The sequence below is a fragment of the Rhinolophus sinicus genome, linkage group LG02 (genome assembly GCF_036562045.2).
Source record: "Rhinolophus sinicus isolate RSC01 linkage group LG02, ASM3656204v1, whole genome shotgun sequence".
Classification (NCBI taxonomy): Eukaryota; Metazoa; Chordata; class Mammalia; order Chiroptera; family Rhinolophidae; genus Rhinolophus; species Rhinolophus sinicus.
This window is the reverse complement of record NC_133752.1, coordinates 14548158-14574210: the sequence shown is the minus strand read 5'-3', so window position 1 is coordinate 14574210 and position 26053 is coordinate 14548158. Positions and strand designations below refer to the sequence as shown.

Genomic DNA, 26053 nt, shown 5'->3' with positions numbered 1-26053 from the left:
GATGTCTGGCCTCCGCTGTGTAATATATACGCTGAGAAGCCCTCCATTCTCCCTTCACCAAATCAGTTGGGTGACAAGAATTGATTGTGGACCTACATTTGCCAAGTTCTCGGCATTACGAGGACCCAGAGGATACATTAGAATCTTCAACACCTCCATCCCCATGTCTTGTTCTTGATACAAACACAATAGGCCTTGCCAAAGCCCCTTTGCAATATGTCACCCTCTAAACGGGCCTTAGTCACCCACACTCTGTTACAGAGTGGCTGATGTGCACCCCTACCTGTGCTTGCAATCTAGACCTTGGTAATCATTTACAAGACATATGAAGTAATAGAGCATCATGAGAAAATGTTGCTCTTTCAAAGATCCCCGAGTCTGCCTCGGTATGATGGACTAGAGACTCCAAAGGGAGATTATTGTCTTTAGAGTAAATAATGCACTTTTCTCCTCCAAGTCGCAAAGCCTGGATTTAAATGATTATTCATGGGTGTTGTGGGAGACGTTAAGCCTAAGCTTGGCAATTCCCAACATAAAAATGGGTAATGTTTCAAAAACCTTGTTTATGAGTCACCTGCCCAGAAACTCACCATTGCCTCTTACATTATGTTCCAAATCCCCAAGCCAACCCCCCAAATCAATTTATCTCATTACACACCTGAAGGGTATTCAGTGACACCTACCCCTATTTACAACATTGTTCTTTTGAGAAAATGTCCTCTAAATTCCCAGTTAAGTGACATGTAAATACATTTCTCCCTGCATTCGGGGACACGGGGGGAAAGATGGGAGGATGAAAATGAGAAGTGAATGAGATCGGATAGTCCCAGGAATCACAATCCTCTTCATCTCACACATACATTTTAAAAAATGCCCTTCTCTACATGACGATTGCTCGTTAAGGGTAAAGAATGATAGCCTCCACTATCAAGAGAAGATTTTCAGAATTTGAAGTGACTTCCACCCTCTCCCTGCTACCGAGTTGAAACATAAATGTGGTTATAAGAAGATTTGACATTGAATCTGAAACTGCCCAACCTCTTGGCTGTCATTTCAATTTTTCCCCTAAGTCTATTAAGTACGTATTGTAATTAGTATACACTGTGAATAGGTTTTTAATGGGCGCGTCATAGGAAATATTTTCCTACTTTCAATCAACTTAAACCAAATAAATTTAGTTTTGAAATACAAAATAGGCCCTTTTAGATTAAAAAAAAAAAAGTACACTAGCTTGTTTTCTTTTTCTATTATTAAAATGTAAAGGATTTTTTAAAATCTCATTTATTTCATCAATTGGTTCTGCTTAACATTCTTCAGCCCAGTCCACTCTCAATTATCCATGCTAAGGAAGTGGGATCAGTGGCCTGGATAATCTCAAACAGCAGACAATTTTAAAAGCCCTTGTGTTTGGCCCGGGCATACTTTACAATCAAACTCTGATTATCCACACTAATGAAAAGAAGAGCAGGCACCTTGAGAGAGACCCGAAGCCAATATAGATCTGCTCGTCGGGTGTAGGGCACCTCAAGGCAGAGGCCCATGGAGCACCGTGGAAGGAAAACAACAGGGCAAGCTGCTGCCCACGGTGGCCGCTCATGCCATCGAAATATCCACACAGCTACCATATCCGTATCAGCATCTTTCATGATAGTAGTCATTCTTAGAAGCATGGCGCTACATCCACAGGCCCCCAGGTAAAAAGCCATGCCGTACCAAATAGTATAACAATAGACTGTCCATATGGACTAATACCTTCTTTAGGGGGTTCCCTTTGAGGTGGGCCTCACCCCCAGACCCTTAGTATCTCTACCAAGGTCAGAGGAACACACTCAGAAGAGTAGCATAAAGGATGGAGATGAAAGAGGCAGTATGCGGGGGTAGGAAAAGATCCAGGATGAAGGTTAGGACGCCTGGACATTCGTCCCCTGTTGGTCTCTGCTCGCGCCAATAGCCAATGAGGGAGAGGGAACGGTGTGTGTAACTGTACATTAAAGGTCATGGCACATTTAAAGAACTCTACATGCTTCTATTTGGTCAAAGAATAATGTACAAATGAAAAACAAGCAAGAGATAAAACTGGGGATGTAGTCAGAGACAAACTTACAGAGTTGTGTGGTTTTTTTATGTCATACAAGAAGTTCAGAAATCATTGTGTAGAAGACAATAAAATTGTTTAAATAATTGTTAAAATTTATTGAACACATACAGTTTGCCCAGCACTGTTCTAAGCATTTGATGTCCAGAAACAACTTTAATGTCTATAACCACCTGAGACAGGCACTATTACTACGCCTGTTTTACAAGTGAGGAAACTGAGGCATGCAAAGCTTAGAGATCTCCTGAGAAGATTGTACATCTGAAACGTCAGGGTTCAAACCTAGTCTATTTGATTTCAACGTCCGTGCTATCTCTCTAAGGAGAGAGAGAGAGAGAGAGAGAGAGAGAGAGAGAGAGAGACAGAGACACAGAGAGAGAGAGAGAGAAGTGACGTGGTCAGAATTTTAAAAGACCATGCTAGAAGCAATGCGCCAGAGAGACTAGAGGAGAGTGGAACGGAGGAAAGGAGGCTTTAATAAAGCAAGGAACGGTGAGTTTCGGAACTAAGGGAAAGGTAATAGTAATGCAGAAGAGGGGTGGAGTCAAGAGGTTTAGAAGACATAAACTAAAAAAATAGTTGATTAAATAAAGGAGAGAATAAGAGGACGGGTCTAGCTGGAGCCCCATATTTCTGGCTTGGGCATTGTGTGATGGCCTGGTAATTTTTAAAGAATTCCTGAACTTTGTGCATCAGTGAACTTAGCTGGAAAGCAACTCCTACCAGATGGGCAGGCCCAGAAGGAATAGCACAGGCAATGCCTTGCCCCGCGCCCCCTGCCCCCACAGTATGTTGTCAGCACATATCCATCCAAATAAATAAATGTCTTATCGTAAGTTATGAAATCACTGGTGATAAAAAAAAAAGAGTCATGTATAAATACGTAGGACGCTATATAGGACTTATGCTCCACACAGATTATGGAAATGCACCAGATCTTTTTGTTTTCCGAGGTTAAATATATTGAGTCACATTTCGCTTTTCAAGTCATATCCATGTGCAACTATAGAAAGATAAGGGAGAAAGGGCACTGGAAGAAGAGAAAAGATGCAGACATGTTATAGCTTATCAAGATATTTGTAAGCACCTTAATGAAACCAACACCATTTATAGGATGCTCCTCTGAGGGTGAAGAAAACAAGAGGGAGCATATGCATGAAACTCTAGATGTATAGAAAAAGACTAGAAGTACATACTCAAAATTGGAAAAGACCTCTCTGGCTAGTTTTGCATTTTATTTCTTCCTTGTTTATCAGTTCTTAATGTTCTACAGTTATCTAGAATTACTTTCATAATACAAAATTTTTGTTTTTTCTAAACATATGTGATGAATATCCATTCCGTAGTAGAACATTGTCGATACAAAAGAATATACAAGCAGGGAGGCCCTTATTGATAAATAATCCGCATGTATCAACAGTGATGGCAGCAGATACCTTTCAACATGGCCCACGAAGCCAACTGACGTACTGGGAAATTCAGTACCTGGAGAATCTGTGCGTTGAGAATAAAGGGAGGTAAGAAATGATGAAAAGTGCAAACGGCTTCGAGAAGCTGACCTGAGAAGCCGATGCCTAGACATGTGGTCTTTCTATAGCTTTCCTCTCATTGTCTGAATATCTCACTTTATCTTGTTATACTGTCTGAAATTCCATCAATTCTATGTTATCTAATCCTATTTCTAAAAAGCATAGGAGTAGAAAATTTCCAGAGGTTAGATGTGTTAGAAGTGATGAAGAGGATGATACTGGTAAGAAAAAGAAGGGGAAACTCATACCTCCTGGATTATGAGGCACTTCCATATATTAACACATGTTAATAAAGACTTCCAGTTCAAGATTGGGAATGGAATATACATATTTAAGCCCTTTCCCTCTCACAACCCCACTGAAGTGACAGTAAATCCTTTTACAAAGGAATCTACAGCAGACCTGAAAACAAATAAACAAAGAAATCGGATACCACATTTATTGAAGTATTTCTAGATAACTGAAAGAAAACAGGACTGAATTGTCTGAGAAACTAGAATGAAAACTTACAATATAAACTCACACACTAAAGATGGCTGGTCAGGATTTAGGGGCGTTCTCTAGAGAATCTGTGGGTCAACCAAGGCAGAGAGTGGCAGAGCAGGTCTCAGAGCAATCTTTACGGAATGAAATGGTTATCTGTCAACAGACGCCAATCTCATGTACACCCACTGTGTACGGTTGGCATCCAATTGGTCAGTATATCAGCTGATGAATATTTGAATATCATCCCTGAGTAAGTCCATTCTCTTCTAATAATGCCCACATAATTTCATGGTGCAATCAAAAAAGAAGGCAATTATTGAGATCTGTGTGGCTCTCAAATTTGAAACCGGGGGAAAGAAATAAGGGTGGTTTCTGTCACATCAATGTTGAAGCAATGAGAACTTTCACGGAATAATGCTTCTTTCTTTTTCCTTCCACACCAAGAAACGAATGGCCGTGCTTTAAGTCTGTTTCCCCTCCTTCTATCTTAGGTGGTCCAGGCAAAGAGCAGGTCTATCTGGTGGGTCCTATTCTAGAAGCCAACCAAGGGCAGCCAGGACATCAAGCCCCACACTGGGATATTTAATCCAAGTGGTTTAGCAAAAGATAGGAACCAAGACGCATGGCCAAAATTGGTTGAATGGAGAAAGCAAGTAGGAAGTGGTCTAAAGCAATATGGAACCTATGCTGACACCTACTGCAGGTTGATGACACGTGCCTGTAGTTCAGATTTATGGGGACCAGTTGAGTTGTTGAAGGGCACCAGAGAAGAAACAGCCTGGAGAGGTTCACCACAAACTGGACCTAAAATCAACGAATGCAGCCACCATGTTTATTCTCCCGTTTTTCTTTTTCTTCTTTCTTTCTTTTTTAGGTGCAAAATTAACCCCAACTATCTTAATAATAAGAGTCCACCTTTGACACACCAAGGTAAACAGGTGGCCAAAATTTGAGGCCAGCCCCAATTTCTGCCAACACAAAGCCAAAGTCAAAGTTAAATCACAAGCCAGACATTGTTCGGTACCCAGGGCAGTACCGGGTTGGATAACGGAATTCATGAAACTGAGGACTCTGCCTCTTGAAGCACCACAGACTCAGATCCCACCAGGAAGCAGTAGCGGACTTTGTGTAGGATTTGTGGGATTTTACAGAGCGTGTTGACCCCTTAAGAGCCTTCCCTGAAATCACAGGGACTTATAAGTTCATAAAAGCGGTAGGATTGGGTCCCAAATGTCATTTCCATAGCCCTCCGTGGCTTACCGAAGGACTGAACAAAATGCCACTGTGCTACGTGCTGTGTGTGCCTCCCACTTCCTCCAGCCAGCAAGAGAGCCAGAGTCAGCTGCACGAAGCGTTCAACATCCTGGGAATCGGTCTGTACTTTGAAATACGGCATGAGACTCACTTCCGTGCACATGATGAGTGCTGGCACTTTCTTCACCTGTCTCCTCATCTAACAAATACATGTGTACAGGTTTTACGGTGTTCTTTACAACGCACCTAAAACACATAATTTTCCTCCTGCTTAGACCACTTGTTTATTTTCTTTTTCATTTTTTCGATTTATAGTGTGCTTTCCTCCAAAAGGCTCCAGGCACCACGCCGTCAACTCTTATATAATCAACATTACATTAAATTCACCTTAAAAACCACACACGGGGAAGTCACCAGAGTGGAAATGGAAGGAACAGGCACGTGGACAGAAAGAAGGAAGAGCCGTGGGTCTGGTGGAATATGCAACCGAGCAGTCAGGACGGGAGGAGCCCCAGTGATCGAAGCTGTGTCGTGCCCCTGTCAATCATCCCCACCTGCAAAGACCCTGACAGTGACTTCTGTGCCAAGTAACAGAGCCACGATATCTCCCTCTCCATGCAGGGGTGAGGTGTGGGTGTGCAGGGGCGTGGGGAGATGGTGGAGGATGCTGGTTATCAGGCAGGACTCTGGAGAGGGTATCTGAAAACAAAGATACCTACACAGGCACATGTGTTTTGAAAATCAGTGGGAAGAGACACAAGGTAACGTTTATAACAAATCGCCAAAATGTTAGATTTTTTTTTCTGTTTTTAACAAATAGTTCATGCTCAGTTCTGCTGAGTGCCTCTGACTTCCAAAGGCTGTGCAGTCTTTCAGAGGCCAAGGCAGCCCAACAGTTCAAAGATTCTCAAAATCAGAAAATGACAGGGTGACCTCAGCTTTTAAATCCCAGGCCACATTGATTTAACAAAGCCACAGGATGATGGCCGTGCCGCGGTGAAAGGGGTACACAGTCACTCTCCCTGCTGCAGCTGGTAGAATAAGAAAGTGGGGAGTGTATTGTAATTTGCAGGCAGAAATGACCGTTCCCACTACATGGAGCAGACGATGTAATTCCTGTCAGTACAGAGTAGGAGAGACTCCAGCCAGGAGGAAGGAAAACAATAATAATCCTATTATTATTATTACCAGGAGGAGTAGTTAGTACTAGCAGTAGTAGAATTAGTAACAGCATTATTGTAGTTGTTTTATTTAATGGGTACTCTGTGCCAGGAATTCTAGTGCTCCCGTTACATATACTAACTGGTTTACTCCCCACATCAAGCCTACAAAGAGGGAATGACCATTTTCCTAATTTTACAAATAAGGAAACTAAGACTCCAATAAATTGTGTGCCCCAAGTCACTCAGCTAATTAAAGGCTTGAACTGGCATTGAGACCCAGCACACGAGGAGAGGTAAGGGGTGGCAAACAAGCCAGCACAGAAGTCCCTGTGTGAGTTGACAGAAAACAGTCACTGGGATCCAGGCCCCCACCCTGAAAGCTGTTGACAGAGAGTCAACAGCATAAGAGCCCCTTTGAGGCCACAAAGAAAGACCTTAAAATAAGGCTGCGGCAAGTTGGTGCAGAAAAGCATGGGATAAACTGCCTCCAGAAGACAGAAGAGGCGCAGCACCACTGAGCCCCTGTGAAGAGAGGAGCTCCTTCCATGGTTATCCCAAGGCCTGAGGCGGGGGGCCTGGACATTGGTACCTGAAACCCATTGTCTTGTCTTGTAGGACAGATTGCGTATTCATGCCATGTTAACCGTAGTGTTTCATAGTGAGTCGTTTTTAGTGATCCTTTCGTGATCCTCCTAAATACACATGCCATGCATTGAGCACTTACTAAGCCCCAAGCACCTAATATACATCATCGTACGTAAACCTCACAGTGATATTATAAGGTGGGTACCATAATCACCGCCAATTACGGATGAGAAGGCACAGAGAAGTTGAGTAACTTGCCTAAAGTCCCACAGAGCTGGTAAAAAGTAGAGATAGACCCCAAGCATAGGGAGTCTGGCTGCACAGCCCATTGTCATAGTTGCCATGCTATGCTCCTTCTAGAAGCTGATTCTATTCACTTCACTCCAGCTCTCTACCCCTCTCTGCGAACCCCTCTCTGATCTGCCTGACCTCTCTTCTGAGAAGGAAACTAGCCAAGGTGGTCTCTCTTGTTTTCATTCCTAGAGGGCCAGCTTATTTAGTCAACCAATATTTTTCAAGCCAATAGGGAAAAAATATATATATATATTTTGGTGTGGGCCACAAATGTAGTGAAGAAACCAATGACCAATGCCAAAAGCAGTTGGTCCAATGCAAACTGATGTCTCAGGTCAGCTTGGTCTGGCCAGAAGTACAGCTTACAGCTGCAGGTTGGCCTTCAACCCTCACCACCATCAATCATCCTTGTGCCCACGGGAAGGGTCACAGAATATGAACCTCTTCTCTGTGAAAAGTGAGACAGTTTCATTTATACAGTTACAGACTCTGCAAACCTTTTCCTTCTTTTCTTTTTGCCGCTTCATCCCCACCCTCCAGAACCCACTAGAAGTAAGCCATCCTGGCCCCAGTGAAGGGCAACGAGTTTCTCCTACCTTCCACTTGATAAGCTGCGGTGGATGCCCCCCATCCAAACCCCTCAGGGAAAGCCATGGTTTCAGGAAGACGGCTGGCGGACTGGAACACTCAGCCAGCAGCTCACGCCCTTTGGTCGAGCCTGGCAACTGTGCAAACAATAAGGGAACTCTCACCCCTGACCAGAGTCTCAGAATGCAATTGTATTTGCAAACAAGAAGGGAGTGGTATTAAAGGATCCCTCTTGACTGGCTACCTCCTTGATAGGAATCCAAGACACTTTGTACCAGGAGCCTTTCTCCTTTCTCCCTGGGCACTGCCTGATAACAGACCTGCCTGGGGGCTGACTGAGTCCCTGCTTTGGCAGGGCAGCCATTCCTCTGATCCTTTCCCTTTTCATGAAATGCATGGACATGGTTTGCAGAAGTCACATAATCCTTGTAGAATTTTCCCTTTTACAATTCTTACCAATTCCTACGCCCCATTCCTTAGAGGTAACTATTTTCAACTGTTTCTTCTGGAACAGTAGCCCTCCCCTTATCTGAGGGGAAGATGTCCCAAGACCCCCCCAAGTAGATGCCTGAAACCCTGGACAGTACCAAACCTTATAAATACAATGTTCTTACCCTATGATAAAGTTTAATTAATAAATTAGGCACAGTAAGAGATTAACAATAGCAAAATAGAACAATTATAACAACATACTGTAACAAAAGTTAGGTGAATATGATCTCTCTGTTTCAGAATATCTTACTGTACTGTACTCACCCTTCTTGTGATGGAGATGACACAGTGTCTAGGTGATGAGACAAAGTGAGGTGAGTGATGCAATCAGTGTGACATTAGCATTAAGCTACTCTGGCACTTTGGGGCCATTGTTAAGTAAAAGAAGGGTTACACGCACCCAAGCAGTGCGATACTACAATAGTCAACCTGGTAACTAGCTAAAGGCAGGGAGCATCTACAGCTTGGAGACACTGGACAAAGGATTGATTTATGTTCAGGGGGAGGAGCCTGATGTCAGGATATTTCATCACCTACTCAGAAAGGTGCATCATTTTAAACTTATGAATTCTTTATTTCTGGAATTTTTCACTTAATATTTTCAGACCATGGTTGATCACTGGGAACTGAAATCTCAGAAAAGGAATCAATGGATAAGGGACAAACACTGAATTTACTTCCATGTAGTTTAAAAAACAGGCTGATACAGTGCTTCTTATTTTTTTATTTTAGATAATGACTATTGAATAAAGAATGGAAGATCCTAGCATGTGTTCGTGTGCGCTTTCTCTCTTTCTCTCATCCACCCAAAAGGTAAGATGACCTTGCAGTTAAATGTTTTATATTTACATTTACTATAACTATATACGGTTCAAAACTGAGCCATGTAGTATACCATGCTTCCATGCAACTTTTTGTTTTCTCTGGGGTTAATCAACTGTCTGGTTTCTATATTTAATTTTTCTATACCTATAAAACTAATTCATCCCCAAACACTCTAACAGAACTATAAATCTCCAAGTTGTTCAAACACCTCTGTTTTCTGGCTCCATTCTGCACTGTTTTGTAGGCAGCCACAAAGCTAACTATATAATCTGCTACTTCCTTCCCCGTCTCCTGGGCTTTCTCCCTCTTTCTGTCTTCTCCCCGTTTAGAGAAGCAAATCCTCGAGTAACTTTCTGATAAAAGGGACATGAAAGGTACATTTTCTGAAACGCTGTAGTTCTAGAACTGTCTTCATTCTAACATCACACTTGATATGTAATTAAGGTATTATGGGATTTTATGATGGAAATAATTTTCACTCAGAATTTTTAAAGCATCGGTGCATGGGTTTCTAGCTTGCGGTGTGGCTATTGAGAAGACTGATGAGAATCCAGATCCTTACCTCTTATATGGAACATGTTTTGTGTCCCAGCTCATGCTCCCTGCTTCCCAAGCTTCTATTTCTGAAATTTCACAACCACATGCCTTGATGTGGGGCTTTTGATCCATTGTGCCAGGTGCTCAGTGTGTGTTCCATAATAATGCAAAATGGTGGCAAAAGGGGAAACGGGGTGAGGGGTACATGAGAGCTCACTGTACTATCTTTGCAACATTTCGGTACATCTAAAATTGAACCAAAATTAAAAGATTTTTTTTAATGCCCATGGAGACAGGAGTCAGGCAAAAGCAAAGTGAGGAAAGTGACTTTTTCAGTTCCCCCAAGCCAGCCCTAAATCATCTCACACTGTATAACAACAGGAACATGATTGCAACGAGGTATAACTAGGTTGAAATCCTTCCCTCTCCAGTTTCCCTAACCCTAAGGAGAAGTTAAATATACAAGGGAGTTAGGGAAGGCATTTAAACATATACGTTTGGTGAAATAAACATGAAAAATACAGGGTGTACTATTAAATTGAGTCCCTACAGTCATTCAGGTCCAAAGCAATCCTCATAAATTGAATGAAAAAAATAAATATTAATATATTTTTCATTATGAGACACTAGATGGCAGTATTGCAATTTTTTTAGGCTTACAAGTTGATGTATAAAGTGTTATGAAAATTTACTTATCCCACCAGCGGCCTCCTACCCCAACAACCCCTAGCTAATTGCTACTGTTCTTCTAGTGGTTTTCTCCAGAAAGTACAATCTACCTTCTCAGCGTTCTACATTCTCTGAAGTTGTTTGACCGCATATGGCAGAATTTAATTTTTCTCAGCTCTGATAGGATTCTCAAACGTTTTGTATGAGGAACTCTTTACAGTCTTAAAATTAATTGAGGTCCTTAAAGAGCTTTTTAAAATATGGGTTTATTTATCAATATTTACTCAAAATTAAAACTGAGATTTAAAAAGTATATATTTACCGATGACTTCATTCGAAATAAAATAGCAATAAAATGCCACGTGAAAACAAATAACATATTTTATAAAAAATAATCATATAATCCAAAACAAACAAACAAAAATACTGAGAAGAGTTTTACATTTTTGCAAATCTCTTTGATGCCTGACCTACGAGAAGGCAGCTGGATGTTCATGTCTGCTCCCTATTTGACCCGTTGCCTCTAGAAAACTCCACTGTACACACAGAAAAGAACAAGAGATGAGAGTGAAAAGGACAAATTATGTCTTCAGATCATTACAGAAATAGTTTTGACCTTCTAGATCCCCAATAGGGTCTCGAGGACCCCAGGGGAACCTTAGTTCTCCTGGCACTCTCTCCCTCCTTCCAGTACCTTCCATAGCTACCCACAATCCCTCTGTCATCTTCTCACCTTTCAGAGAGCTCACCCACTAACATTCCCTGCACAAAAGTCCTGACGGCTGTAAGGTATATGAATTTGTAGCCACAATGTTGCGGGGGAAATTATTTATTTTCTTTATAAAAAAGAATTCTGATTTCATGGCCCTATCTAGCAAGGGTGGCTGGTAATTTAATTTGTTGTTCTCTGAGTCCCCTCCATTCTATTCTAAGACCATGCGAAAATGTAGGTCTATTGAAGACATTTTAAAAAAAAATGCCTGATGTTGTCATTGTCTCAACTCCCAGTTTGGGTCCACACTGGTGAATGCTAAGACGTCCACTCTCTAATCTTCAACCTGCCATGGTCCCTTCACATCCACTGACTTTGCTTTGGAAGCACAAGGGACCCTCTAAGGGTATAAATCCTAGGCCTTCAGTGCAACTCCCTCCTCAAACCCACACAGTAACTTCTTTGAGATTCTGCCACCTTTCCAGGGCACTGCCTCAGAACCGCACACCAAACTGCCATTCATCAGAGCCACCAACCTCTGCCCACTTTCCAGGCTGGAGGGAAATACAAGTTACTTGCATTATGGTTTTGGCTACAAGTGTGCTCTCTCTAAAAGTCCTGGGAGTGCTAAGAGACTATAAATACACTGTTCTCTGGGGTAAAAAATATATCTTGCAGAAGCTTTTCTTTGTTAACTGCAAAACAAGCTGTTATTCAAAAAGGATTCAGCCCCATTAGTCACGACTGACCCTCCCAATGTGAAATGCCGAGATTCAAAAACCCTGGCATTTAAAATGTTCCTGTGTACCTATGTCAGGAGAACAGTACGGTTCTAAAGAAGCATTTTTCTGTCTGCAGCAAAGACAGAAAAGAGCCAAGTCCTGTTTCCTTTTCCATCTGGGCACACAATGAGACCGCATTTGTCAGCCTGCTTGCAGTTAGATGTGGCCATATGACTGAGCCCTGGCCAGTAGAATGTGGGCAGAAATAATGCACACCACTTCCAGGCGAGGTCGATGAAATCTGCCCACACAGTCATTTGTGTTTCATCCATATGTCATCATACCCCTTTCATCCACCGACTAGATACAGATACGCCATTGGAACACTCTTGAGGCCCTAGGGACTCCTTTGATGGATGGAGACTGTTTCCCATATCACCTCATGGAGCAGTGCCCGGTATAGACCCCAGAAGCAAGCCACTTCCGACAATGGTATGAATGAGAAATACATGTTTACTTGGCTAAACCACTGAGATTAAGGAGTTGCTGATAAAGATTCTCTGTGAATAATGACCATGTTTTTTTTTAAAAAAAGAAAGAAACCCAAGGGAAAAGTTTAATGATTTCAAAGAACCTTTTAACAGCAGTGGAGCCTCTTTGGTGATATTATGTCACTGGAGAGAAAAGAAAGTAAAAGAGAAAGTGAAGGAGGGCCAGGAGGGGTGAGGCACCCCAAAGGGCCAAGCCACCCACGGTTGGTTTTGCAACGGATTTTTCATCCTGATTTTCTTCACTTGCTAAGAAGACCTGGGCAAACCTTGAGCGAGGATGCACGTTTTAAAAAGTACTTTCCAAACAGGGCCCTGGACTCCTGAGAGCCATCCAATTGTTTTTAATATTGGAGTAATTCTAATTGCAATTGTAAATTTACTTCCTATCAGGTCTCCCAGGCTATCTAAGAAGTCCATTTTATTGCTTTAGCCTGAATTATATAAACTCATTGTGGTAATACCAGCTTCCCATGCATGAAAATGCAAAAATTAATTCATTATAACAATGCTTTTGGTTTCTTAGTAGACAGACTCTGTCAAAACATTAAGTTCAGAAAGTAAATCAATTATAAAAAGAATCTTTGATTGTGAAAAGTCTGATGACCGCATGTGTGCGTTGTGGGGGGGGTGAGGTGTGGAGCCAGGGGTACAGGTGTTTATTAATCTGGGCCACCCAGGATTCAGTCAACTCTCAGGACTCTTTCAATAGCAGATTCTGATTCCCTTTGGGTATCTGCCTTTCTCCTATGCAGCCTCTGGGCTCCTGGAGACACTGACACTGCACCCCACCCAATAACCTGCCAGCTCCAGGGATTAATTTAAGGCTATCTTCACATCTCATGCACGGGTTATAGGGATTGGATTAGAGGTGGGCTGGAAACCCAGTCAAACAATTAGACGTGAGAAAATGGAGGTAGGCTTTCTGAGAAAGGGGCTTTCTCACTCTTCGGTAGAAGCGATCTAAAGAGCCGTGCTCTTCCTGCCACACATGAATGTGGAAGTTTTCAGCAGCCATTTCATAAACACATAAATAGGACTGGCTTTGGGATGTGGAGGAAGGATGAGTGGAACTGACCCTTTGAGAACCAAGAAATTTCCTTTATGGTTTAGGCCTCTCAGGGTCAGGTTTCCTGTTACTTGCAACCCAAAGACTCATATATGGTACACATATACAGAGGGTGCCAAAGAACTGTACACACATGTTAAGAAAGGAAAAAATTGTATTAAAATTATAATACTCAATATATACCGATAACAAAACATAAATACAAGTCACGTTTGACTTCTGCAATTACAAGAGGTGCTCAAAGTGGTTACCATCAGCGTCCAGACACTTCTGATTACCACAAACTACTGCTTGAACAACGTTGATGAAAGTGTCCACTTGTATACAATTATTTGGCACCACTGCTATATATGTGTATGTACGCACGTGTGCGTGCATGTGTGTGTGTGTATATTCATATTCTATGTAGATATAGACATATATGAGCACAGATATAGACATATGAAAATGGATGTATGTTATATGCATGATTCACATGCATGCCTACATATTATAAACCCAATCCGAATAAAGGAACTTTACTGGTTATTTTTCTAACTGACTTGAATGTTGACCCATATCACCAACTCAGAAATGAAGATACATGTGAGCTAACTAATGGCAGGCTCAAGAGGGATTCAATTAGAATTATTTGCATTAATTTATGGAAGGACATACCCTCCATAAGATTTATCATGAAAGCAATATAATGCAACAGCAGTGCATCACTCAACATTTCAAAAAGCCATGCTGCTATACAATTAAGGATTTACTATTGAGTAATTGTCAAAACACACCCAAAATGCTTTGCCCTTCAAGGTATTGACAGGGTGATACTAACAATGGCATAGAAACAATCACAAAAACCACGCGATACCACTGAAAGCTCAACCGTAGAGCTTGGAGGCTCTAAGAATAAAAGGCAGAGCCTTTAGCATGCCTTTTGGGAGCCTCCCAGCAAATACCCGCAGTGTGGTATCAGGTTCCAGTAGTAACACGTCAGGATATTATTCACAGAGCCGCTGCCAGTCCTTCTGTCTAGTTCATTTAGCCACTCCAGTCATCCTCCACCAATGCAATCTAAACTCCCCTGTATTCCTATGGAGTCTTTGGAGAAGTGTTTACCTGAGCTGGAGTTAGGGTGCGGCAAGGAAGGCACCTAGAGCACACAAGCCAAGGAGGCGCTCTGTCTCTCTCCTCGCCCCTTGTGTTAACTACCAGAAAGAGCACACTCAAGTTCAAAGGCCTAGCTACACACCGCGAACTAGTTTTATATCTAAACTGTCTGTGGCACCACACAGGTGTGCCACATGCCTCAGGACTAGACTGTCGCTAATCCACCTAAGTCCCATGAGCGTTCGAACATTTGAGAGTATGTTTGATTGTTAATCTCCCATCAGAGACTGGGTTTGGAACTGTAAAAGCATTCTCTTCCTAGGGTGAAGGAAATAATGCATCAGAGTCCCATAATCTGGAAAGGAAGCATCAAAGAGTGGAATGGAGCCAAATAAAATGTAAAACCAGAGTGAAAAAGAACAATGTCAGTGACCATAAAAATGACTGCAGATGAACTGTATTGGGAGAGTGAGCACAGCTTTGTGTATCGCATGGGACAATCTCGGAGAACCTGCCCTGACCTTTCTCTCTTGAATCCTCAAAGACCACTGCATCACCTGGACACCATTCTGGACCCTTCTCTTCTCCTCCTTCTTCCTGCCACATGCAGCCCACCTCCAAGCACTGTTGACTCCAATGCCTTGGCAGGTTTCACATATGTCTATTTACCTTCATCCCTGTGGCTTCTTCTCCATGTGCAGGCAATAGAAATCCTCTGCAAAGTTCCAAGTGGACTCCCAATTTCCAGAGTTGTTTTTTTGTTTGTTTTTTTTCCCATCCAACAGACGCCTACAGCCTGAGCCATCTTTCTACACCACACATTGTTCAGAGATTGTCCCCTGCTCCTCAAGTTCAAACTGCGTGAGCTCTACAAAGCTCACATGATCTGGTTCCTGCCTCCCTTCTATTCACATTTGCACCCGTGTTCCTCTCCTAAGCTCTTCTAACCTTTTTCAGCTTTTCAAATCTACCACGCTCCATGCTGTTTCTCAACACTGATTCTTGACAAATGATGCTTCCTCTGCCTAAAACCTTTTCTTGGCACATTTACACAATGGAGTATTACTCAGCTATAAAGAAGAATGAAATCTTACCATTTGCAACGATATGGATGGAGCAAGAGAACATTATGCTAAGTGAAATAAGTCAGTCACAGAAAGACAAATACCATATGATCTCACTTATATGTGGAATCTTAAGAGCTAAATAAATGAGCAAAGTAAACAGAAATATTCTCAGAGATATAGAGGAAAAACTGATGGTTGCTAGAAGGGAAGGGGGTGAAAAAGAGGGGAAGGGATTAGACAGCATAAATGGTAACTACAATATTGCCACGGGGATATGAAAGACAGTTTGGGGAATATAAACAATAATGTTGTAAAGATTTCGTAGGGTGTCGGATGGCCACTGGACTTAGGGAGACCACTTCATGGACGGTGTGGATGCCTGACCACTGGACTGTACACCTGAAGCTGAAGCTGAATAATATTGTATGTCAACTGTAATTTTATATATATAGTCATGGGATCTGGGGTACAGCATAGGGAATAGAGTCAATGGAATTGTAATATATATATATATATATATATATATATATATATATATATATATATATAATGCCAGAGGGGCAATAGATTGGGGGAAGGGGGATTTCACTTTGCGAGGGGTGAAATGTCTAACTATTACATTGCTTTGTACACCTGAAACTAATAATAAAAAAAAAATAATGAAAATAAATTTTTTTAAAAGAAAGCAAGGAATACGTTGAAAGTAGTAAAGACGCTTTGGTGACAAGGATGCTCAATTATAATATATAGATTAAGAAACCTTGAAAAACAAACACTCAAAAAAACAAAAAACAGACACAAACCCAAGAGAAATTTAAACTAACAGTGAAAGAGCAATGTAATGTTTTTCACAACCTCACCATTTGATGATATAGGTAAATTATAACATCAAATTAGGAGATAAAATATTTCTCTCTGTGTCTTGCTAAAGTTGCTGTATAAAGATATACAACATGTGCATAACATCATTTCATTTTGGACAGGTAATTTTTCTCTGAATGAGACAAGTGTGTGAATATATTGTTTTGGCCCTTAAAACAAACCAACAAACAAAAAAACCTCTTCTCCTTTTATCTGGACTAAGGCTTCCTTATCTTCCATTGGCCAGCGTCAGGTTTCCTTATGCAGGACACATTCCCCAGGACAAGTTAAGTCCCCCTTTAGCATGCTCCCATTGTACCTTGGGTGCCCCTTACTGCAACCCAGCAACTTCTTTCCAGCAGACAGTGTGGGACAGCAGGTGCCTCCTTTTTTCCTGGATTTGGGGCCTTTGGCCCGTTGTTATTCCAGTCAAGGCCCCATGCAATACATCAAACACTATGAAAATAAGTATCTGTTGTCTAGAAAAAACACACCCAGTGTTTTCCTTGACTCTAACACTCACAATACTTCTGACACCAGGGACGCGGGGTTTTTCCCATACCAATCAATCCTCTGACACCAATTGGGTGTCCTCCCATTTGATTCAGTTCTGACACTACCTAGAGTTCGTGTCAGATTCCACAAGGGAAGGGCTCAGTCCCACAAGGCTGCCCCCAGTTCACAGACCAGTCTCAAGCGCCAGGTTATCATGTGTACTTCTGACCAACCAACTATAAATCGGGGTTCCCACTACCCCCTTCCTGTTCAATAATTTCTTAGGACAACTCACAGAACTCTAAGAAACACTTATATTTATGAGTTTACTATATAATAACGCATATGATGGAGACTATAGATGAACAGTCAGATGAAGAGATACATAGGTTGAGGTCCAGAAGGGTCCCGAATATAGGAGTTTCTGTCCCCATGGAGTTGGGTGTGCCACCCTCCCAGCTGGCATGTGTTCACCAACCTGGAAATTCTCTGAACCCTGCACTTTTGGGGATTTTTATGGGGCTTCATCATGTAGGCATGATTGATTATTAACTTCACTTCCAGCCTCTCTCCCTTCGTCAGAGAATGGGGGGTGGGGCTGAAAGTTCCAAGCTTCTAGTCATGGCTTCGTCTTTCTGGTGACCAGCCCCATCCAGGAGCCCACCAAGACTCGCCTAATTAGAACAAAAGATGCTCCTGTCACCTAGGAAATGACAAAGGTTTTAGGAGCTTTGTGTCAGGAGCTCTGGGACCAGAGACTGATCACACATATATGTTTTATTACCTCAGATCAGTATAACCTTAAAAAAACACTATGAGGTCATTCATTTCTATATTCCAAGCAACATTTGCTATATTTGCTTCAATTAAATTTCAGTCTGATAATACAGTTTGAGAAGTGCTTTATGTAGTTTGTCATGGGGTTGGCCTTATATTCGTTAGGGAGGCAATCAGAAACTAGAAAAATGAGAGAAGAAACGGGGATTATTAAAGATGAGGTCTGATCCCTTCCATTTTAGTGCATTTGGATACTTTGTTAGGAAAAATACCAACATGTGTCGTCACCTCCATTTCTGGGATACTTTCCCCATTTTGCAGCTTTTGTTTTATTTCTGCCTCTGTTGTTTAGAAGCCTGGAAACTTCAGCTTAAAATAAGGACTCTATTTTATGGCATAATGGTTAGACGCACAAGGCAAATATTTAGTTTGGGTTGGGTTTTTTTTTCCCCAAACTAATTGACCCCTTAATCGATAATTGTTTTTTTAATTGGATTGCCAATGATTAAATGGCAGACATTGTTAAATTCCCCAAAATTACCTTTATTTTTCTACAATGTTAATGTATTCCATTTTGCCTCTGGTCTGTTGAGCTATGTCTATTCTAATTTTTTTTCTCATTTTCTCTTCTGGCGCTCTTTTCTGTTCGTCTCATATATATATAAATCTAAGATTCCAAAAACTCTAGTGACTGAAATTTTGTGGCAATAGAAAGGATACTTATGAAAGATCTTTTTTCCTTCGTGGCAATGATCCATATACATCCCCACTAAGAATAAAAAATTCACCAATTTATTTATTTAACAACAACAACAACAACAACAACAAAACGTCACCAATTTAAAAGAAATGTGATTCTTTATTTTACCTATCTTTTTTGATGCCTTAAGCAGAACTGTCAATTTTGCCAGGCTAAGGAAGAAAACATTTTTATTTGCAATATTCTCCACAAATATGCTCTGTATGGCTCTTGTAGTTAAAAACGCATCATCTCCTCCAAGTGTAAATATTTTCTTGGGATGAGAAATCCAATAAAACCACAGGTCCCTGCCTGGCCTTTGTGGTTGGTATAAACAAGCTCTGTTTTTAGAGCTTTCAGTCTCAAGATGTGACAGCCACAATTTTATTTTAAAGGTTATATTTTGCATTTTTAAGAAGTGTTTGTAAGATTTATTCACATGTGGTTAAATGTTTCCACATATCTGAAGTCACCTGCTAGGATCAGCCCCACTTTACATATGGGAAACCATTTATGGGAAGTGAACAATATTTTCTTTGTATCTAACCACAAGCTGGCTCAGCCTCACCTTCACAATTAACTGAGTTTCCAAAATTATTTTCCTGGCGTGCACTGTGATTCTTTTCTTCTTTCAGAAACAGAGAACAAAATTGCCTTATCCCAAGTCCTTGCTTTTCGCTTTGGAAATGTCAGCAATGCTTTCACTCTTCTGCAATGTGAAGCTGAGCTCCTGAGAAAACACGGTGCAGTATAAAGGATCTAGACTTGTTGCAGAGGCTCCTTACCTTCTCCATGTCTATTTCCATATGCACATGTATGTATTTCCTAAAACCCATCTCACTTCGGCTTCTTATTAATACATTTCTTACAAGATTTATTTGCAAAATGTGGTCATGTCGTGGTATTGAGGGTCTAATATTTATCTTCATTTCCATTTGTAGTATCACAGATGTTTGATAACGGTATACGTTATCTATCAGAAGGAAGAAGGCATTTTTCTTAAAATGAGACCACATCTGAAATAGATAAATTCTACCAACCAGCACCAGACTCTGATTCTAATCACTAATATTCTTCGAAGCAGACTGTGTGTGAATTCCACTCCACAATGCTAGAAGAGAGAAAAGATGGAGCTACGCAGGCCTGTTCTCTCTTGAGCACATCCAACAACTGTTTTGAACAGCTCCACAGAGGCATTAATAATATCACAACTGGCTGCCAATCACTTGGGGCTAAATAAAGCTAGCATTCCAGAGCCTCCTCCTGACCCTCCACTACTTGATCTTTCTTTGTCCACTTCAGCATATCTTTTTTTAGAAAGCAGAAATGCTTGTAGTACAGCTGTTCTTTGTGCCATATGGTATAGCGGTTAATTGCCCACAGCCCCTTTCCAGACATCTCTCCTCCATTTCTACAGTGGTCAAGTGGAAGCAAGACCTTCCTTCAGAATAAAAAATAAATAAAAATAAAAAAAATAAGCACACACACACACACACACACACACACACACAAAAAAAAAAAAACCCACAGAGAACTAAAAAGGCCCTATTCATAGAGTTTGGAGAGGACTCTTCAGTAAGGGTCATAGTGTCTTGTGAGCTAAAAGTGAGATGAAGGCCATTTAGCAAGGCACAATCATTTATAAACAAAGAGGAGGGCCAGAGAATTGCCTGGAAAAACACTATTACAAGTCAGCAACGCCAGAATTCAAGTCCAAGTTTTTCCATTCCAAGTCCTGTCTTTCTTTCCAGCATTTTTATTCCATTTGAAGTTACAGTCTATTATTATTCTAGAAAGTCAGCCACATTTCTACCTTAGTGCCCATGGAAGAGCATTTCCCAAATTTTCTTTGATATGTTTTTTAGTTTGCTAGGACATCACAGAGTTCTATATTCCTTTTTACAGGCGTTTATCTTTATTCGGTAGTTGCACTTTCCAACAGGCCTATAGCTAACAATACCCAAAAGGGTCATGAAAATTTCACTCCTGGCCAAAGTGTCTTCACCCCATGCCTTAAAAAATAATAATAATAATCTCCTTCGTTTCTCTTTCCCTCTCTCTGCCTTGCATGAAAGGAAAAATGGCAAAGGGAGGAACTCATCTGGCAATACGTATTGATATACGCTTGGCGCTGGGTTTCCTACTACTAGAATGAGGACACTGATGATAGATATGGTGGCACACCCAAAATGAATTGGTAACGTGTATTGACTAGGAAACAGTGAACCAGGTCTCCAAACCGAGAGGGAGATTCCAAGAAATTAGCATAGTTTGGACAAATATCGCTTGCCTGGATCAACATACAGCCAGGATTCTGGCACTCTCTTTTGTTGGATTGACACGACACTTAAAAAGAAAACAGAACACCAATATAGTTTTGTTTTTACTTTCCCATGATTTCAATCATTCTATAAAAAGAGACAAAGAATCTACTTGGGTTAATGCATGTAAATTAGAATAATGCTTGCCTTTAACAGGGAGGAAGAAAGTCATGCTTCCCAAAGTCAGATTGGATCAGCTCTAACACTTGAATTTGTCACTTCAGCTTGGACCTCATATTCTAAAACACAGCCTGATTCTAGAAAACCGCACTCCAAGTTCAGGTCTGGATAAGAGAATATGGTGGGTTTTCCAAGCCAAGAATTGACAGAAGGGGTTCAGAACAGGCCTCCCTGAGAGGTGCTACTTTGGCATTTGGATTATTTTGAGCTGAAGGTAATCGAGACCCTGCAGGTTCAGGAGAAACTTCTGCTCCTCCTTTAACTACCTACAAGAATCTAAACTGGGGCCTTGCCCATAAGCAGAGTTATTACCAGAAATAACATTTTATGACCTATCTGTAGGGCAGGACAAACATCTAATTACTGCACATCTGCTCTTTTTATTGTCTTGCAAAGACCTTCCTCCCCTCTGACGCCCCAGGTGCCTTACCTCATCCTTAGTTCAGAATGTCAGATACACCTCATTTTCATTTTCTCTCTCTGAACCTCTTCTGTATATGGGGGTCTTTGACTCTCTCATGTATGTGGAGTTCCCATACATCCACGTGTAATTGAATGTATTTATTTCCTCTTGTTACTCTGTCTCATGTAGATTTAATAATTAGACCAGTTGAAAGAATGGTGAAGGGTCAAGTAAGAGGTCTTCCTCCCAGACATGACCAGTTGCCTCTTGTCTCCTTTCTCTCTTCGTAAGTACCTAATGCAAATGCAAATGAGTCGTGAATAGACTACAGATGTTTAGGGGGAGGGAGAGAGGTTGGAACAACAGGCATGTAGACATGTTATTCTTTCAATGACTGTTGGCAATATGTACAGGACTTGGGTTTGCAATCCTCAGGCCTAGGACACCTTCAACCACTTCAGTTTGTCTTAAAGCTCTTCCCACTCTTCATAGTGGAAGCAGGTATTTATGAGGGAGGGTGCAGGTCATCAAGAAGGGTAGACCAGGGATCATCCTACCCACTTGCAGGCTTAGTTCACAAGAATTCTGAAGGCCAAGAAGGCTTATTCTCTTTTTAAAGATTTAGCAACGGAGGGTTATCAAGGTTGAGCAACTTTGCTCCATCCAAAGCTAGGGAAGAGTGGCGTGAGGATTTATTTGACAATAAAACCCATTGGCTTAGCCCCACATCATGATACTAAAAGCTGCTCACCCATGTGTAAAGCAAGTGGGAAGATGTTAGCTCTTTACTCCTAGGCAAAGAGACAAACATAGAGGCCACATCCATTCTGCCTTTCTGTGAATCTGAATCCCTAAAAGACCGCCATTTTCCACTTAGGCAAAATACAGACTCTTCAAACAAATGGTGGCTGGGAAGGAGGAGGCTGAGCTGCGGGGTGGGATTGTGTATTCATGTTGATCCATGAAAGAAAAGGCACGTGGAGTGGCAGAACTCTGCCTGATTGACAGTGCAGGAGTCGCTGGACACAAAAGCCCAAGAAAGCCACCCTCCTTTTTTATCGGAAGCCCTGTTGCAAGAATCATCTTTACTTGGAGCTCTGACTTCTGACTTCTTGGACTATTTAACACCTTCATTGAAAAAGGTCTTCCCCCCAGAGACTGCTTCCTTTGTATAACAGTCTTATCCTCTTTTTCCAGAGGTAGACTTTAAACTCCTGAGTACACGAGCCCTGTCCTAAATGCCTATAAAATACATGAACTTGCACTCTGGTAGTTCTCTTACAGAAAGCAGGCAAGGACGGCAAAGCAATGAGGTTTGGCTAATGCAAATTGAAGAAGAAGAAAAAAAGCTGCTGCTTTTCCCAGCTTTTCAAACTCTGCCACATGTTTTCAAATCCAGTTCCATGAATCACTTCAGTCCTTCTCTTTCTCATCTTGATGCCTCCCTTTATCTTTTTAAAACCATAAATTAGATAGACAATCCCTCACAAGTGGCTCAAATGCATCCCATCAGCAAAATTTAATTTTCTGTTGGTGGACAAGTGCAGAGCCTAAGACCTCAAGATTTGTGGCCTGTTCATGATGTATATAAGTCGCTGCAGGAAAAGAGCTCAACAAGCTGGACCCGATGCCCGAGGCAAGTATCACATCAGTGGGTGGATGGACCTATCGATGTAATGATGTAAAGAGAAAGCAAAGAAAGGGATTGCGCTGGTGTTTCTTATTTATGATCAGACAGTTTCTTAGAAGTTATTGCGTTGCCTTATTTTATACGTGAGGAACTGAAGACACTTGCTCACGGCTGCTAGATCAATGGGCGTTGACCCCGTAACTCATTGCCTTCTGCTTTGTATCGCAGCTCAAACTTCTGGGTCAGCTAGAGGGGCTCATAAAAGGATCAGGATGCTACAAAGATCATCTTAACAGTCACTGGGAAACCTGTAAATTTGAATTGTTACTTTCAAATATATCACTGTATAGATTTATATTGTGATTGCCATTACCAAGCATTGTTAGGGATATCCGCTCAAGTCCAGAAGTAATTCTCTTGTCTTGAAAATGCTGTCTCTTTTGCGTTTCTATTAACCAACCCCCCTAAAACCTCTTGCTCTTGGAAAAACAGTAAGGTGTGATGGTTACGAATTTACATACATATCCCCTATTCCATGAGTTCAAATCCAGGCTCTGTCACTTAGTAGCTGCAAGTACTTGGGGGCAAATTATGCTTCAATTTCCTTATCTACAAAATGGAAATGTTACCTATTTTCGATAGTTGTCATGATCAATTTATCTCATTCACAGGGACTACTTAGAACTGTGCCTGATATAGAATAAGCATTAATGTGAGCTATTACCATTCACGCTCAACAGACATCTCCAGAGTTTTATCAATTTCTTTGTGGGAAGAAGAACAAGACGATGGTCTAAAAAAGAAAACACAGAAAAATAAAATGGCAGGGCCTACCATGAGGGTACTCAGAAAATTGTAGCTCTGGACTCAGAAGATGTGAATGTACCGTGTAAGAACAGGATGGCTTAGGAACATTTCCTAAAATCTGTTTCTCAAGGTTCATCTCCATGATTGTTTAAGGATTATATTAGTCCTGAACTGAAACCTGTGATAAACTGAGAAACATGATGCAAAACAAGTCAGTTTGGTTATTTGTCTTAGTGTTGATTTTTACCCAAATTATTCTGAAAATAATTCTTACTCGAGTCTGCTATAAACTAATTCTATGTATACTTCCAACTTCTTAAAGCACAGTTTTGATCATGTCTCTCCATCGGTGGTTCCTACAAGTAAAATAAAACTTGTTCACAGACTGAATATTTATTTATTCCTTCTCCAGTGCTATCCTGCCATGTGGAATGCTTCCCTCTCTCCATCGCCATCTGCACAATTCTTAATCCTCCTCCAAGGTTCAAATGACACTCCTATGAGAGCTCACATAATTCCCCTAGAGTCGACGTTATTTTCTTCCTTCTCTGAACTATGCCAGTGCCTTATTTACAATGTCGTGGGGAATCAAAGCTCATCTGGCATGCCGCCGCATGCCAGCAGCCATGGCAAATGATTTGCTCTTCTTCAAATCAACTCTGCTTTTCTCTCCTGAGAATATGTGTGCATGCTGGCTCTGCAATCTGAGGTGCCCTCCACCCTCTCATTCACTTAGTGGACTTCCAATCCTGTAAACCTTCATCCAAGTGCTACCTTGTCAGCAAGGACTCCCCCATGCAGAGTTAGGTAAACCCTTTCTACCACCTCATAGCACCTAACAGTCTCTCAGCACTTCAAAAAGCCGTAGAATATATGGTATTTGACAGCCCTGTGTTTGAATCCTATCTCTAAGTGTCACCAATCACTGTGATACTTTGGTTCAATCAGTTAAACCTTCTCTAAATTCCAGTGTCTTCCACCAAAAATAAAGAAAGTTTGCAAAAAAAGAGAGACTATTAATTTTGGGGAGAAACTACTACAATAACTTTGAAAGTCTTGAGAATTTGCAGCATTGTGAATAGAGCGCATGACACATTTAGGGAATAAGTCATAAATATTCTCGCATAACTCTGTGTTAACTCACAATTTTTTAACTGAGGTTACCTTTGTACCATGAACCCCTAGGAGGCAGCTATCATGGAGCATACGTCTTAGAGCCTGACAAACACCTGTTTTTGAATACCAACTGTGTTACATATGAGCTGTGGGTCACTGAGCAAGATCCTTCATCTCCTTATGCCTCAATTTCACTACCTGTAAAATGCAGGTAATATTAACCATGTGGGAGGGGTGCTGTAAGGATCCAATGAGTATAAATAAAAAGTACAGACAAAAATACAGGACATAGTAACTTCTCAACATATGACAGTTATTACACCAGTAGCTAAATATAGACATAGGAGATGCTATGTCTTTCCTGAATGAAGAAATGAGTCGATTATAACATACCATACAGATATCAATTAGTATGACTATTGATTCAATGAGGTTATTTCTGCTCTAAGATTCAGTTCTCAGCTTCGTTGGTCAGGAAATCTGATTTCGTCATTTACTCCAGTCCCAGTTAATTGAGCTCCAGGATTCAGATAAGAGATTCCATCGTTTTGTTGTTGTTGTTGTTAAGTGACAGAAAATATACCTGACCAATAGTCAAAATTTATTTGTATGGAACAAATTAATGCATCTACTTGTCCATCAGCAGGCCCCTTAGGAGTCAAAACAAACAATGTTGCATCTTACATTCTTTGGAGATTTGTTGTCCTAAGTACACTTTCCAGTCCCTACAATCAACCAAGATATTTGTTGAAGGTATAAAGTTTGGCATCTGTAAAGCAAGAGCTTTGGACTAACTATTCTTTAAGGTTCCTTCTAGGATGCACCTTGCTGGGTTCCACGGAGAGATGACAAATATGAGGCGTGTTTCCTCTCTCCAAAGAGCATTCAGTGTTAATATTTTCAGTGTTAATATCTTTAAATAAAATAAGGATTCACATCGGAGCCCACTGGTTCTCAATTTAAGGCTGACAACATGGAATATTCTTACTCTGGA

The 26053-nt window shown here is 41.1% G+C and overlaps 1 protein-coding gene across 3 annotated transcripts in view; it reads right to left on the bottom strand.

The window, feature by feature from the left end:
• LOC109453821 (cytosolic beta-glucosidase) overlaps positions 1-26053 on the bottom strand; it is a 409360-nt gene that overhangs the window by 307129 nt on the left and 76178 nt on the right. For 2 of the 3 annotated variants that reach the window (XM_074321838.1, XM_019743861.2), the window contains exon 1: positions 8003-8132. The exons of the other annotated variant lie outside the window; for it this stretch is intronic. In XM_074321838.1, the coding sequence (XP_074177939.1) occupies positions 8003-8060 (58 nt within the window). In that variant the 5' untranslated portion in view covers positions 8061-8132. Of the gene's footprint in view, positions 1-8002; positions 8133-26053 lie in introns of those variants that run through there. 3 annotated transcript variants of the gene reach the window in all.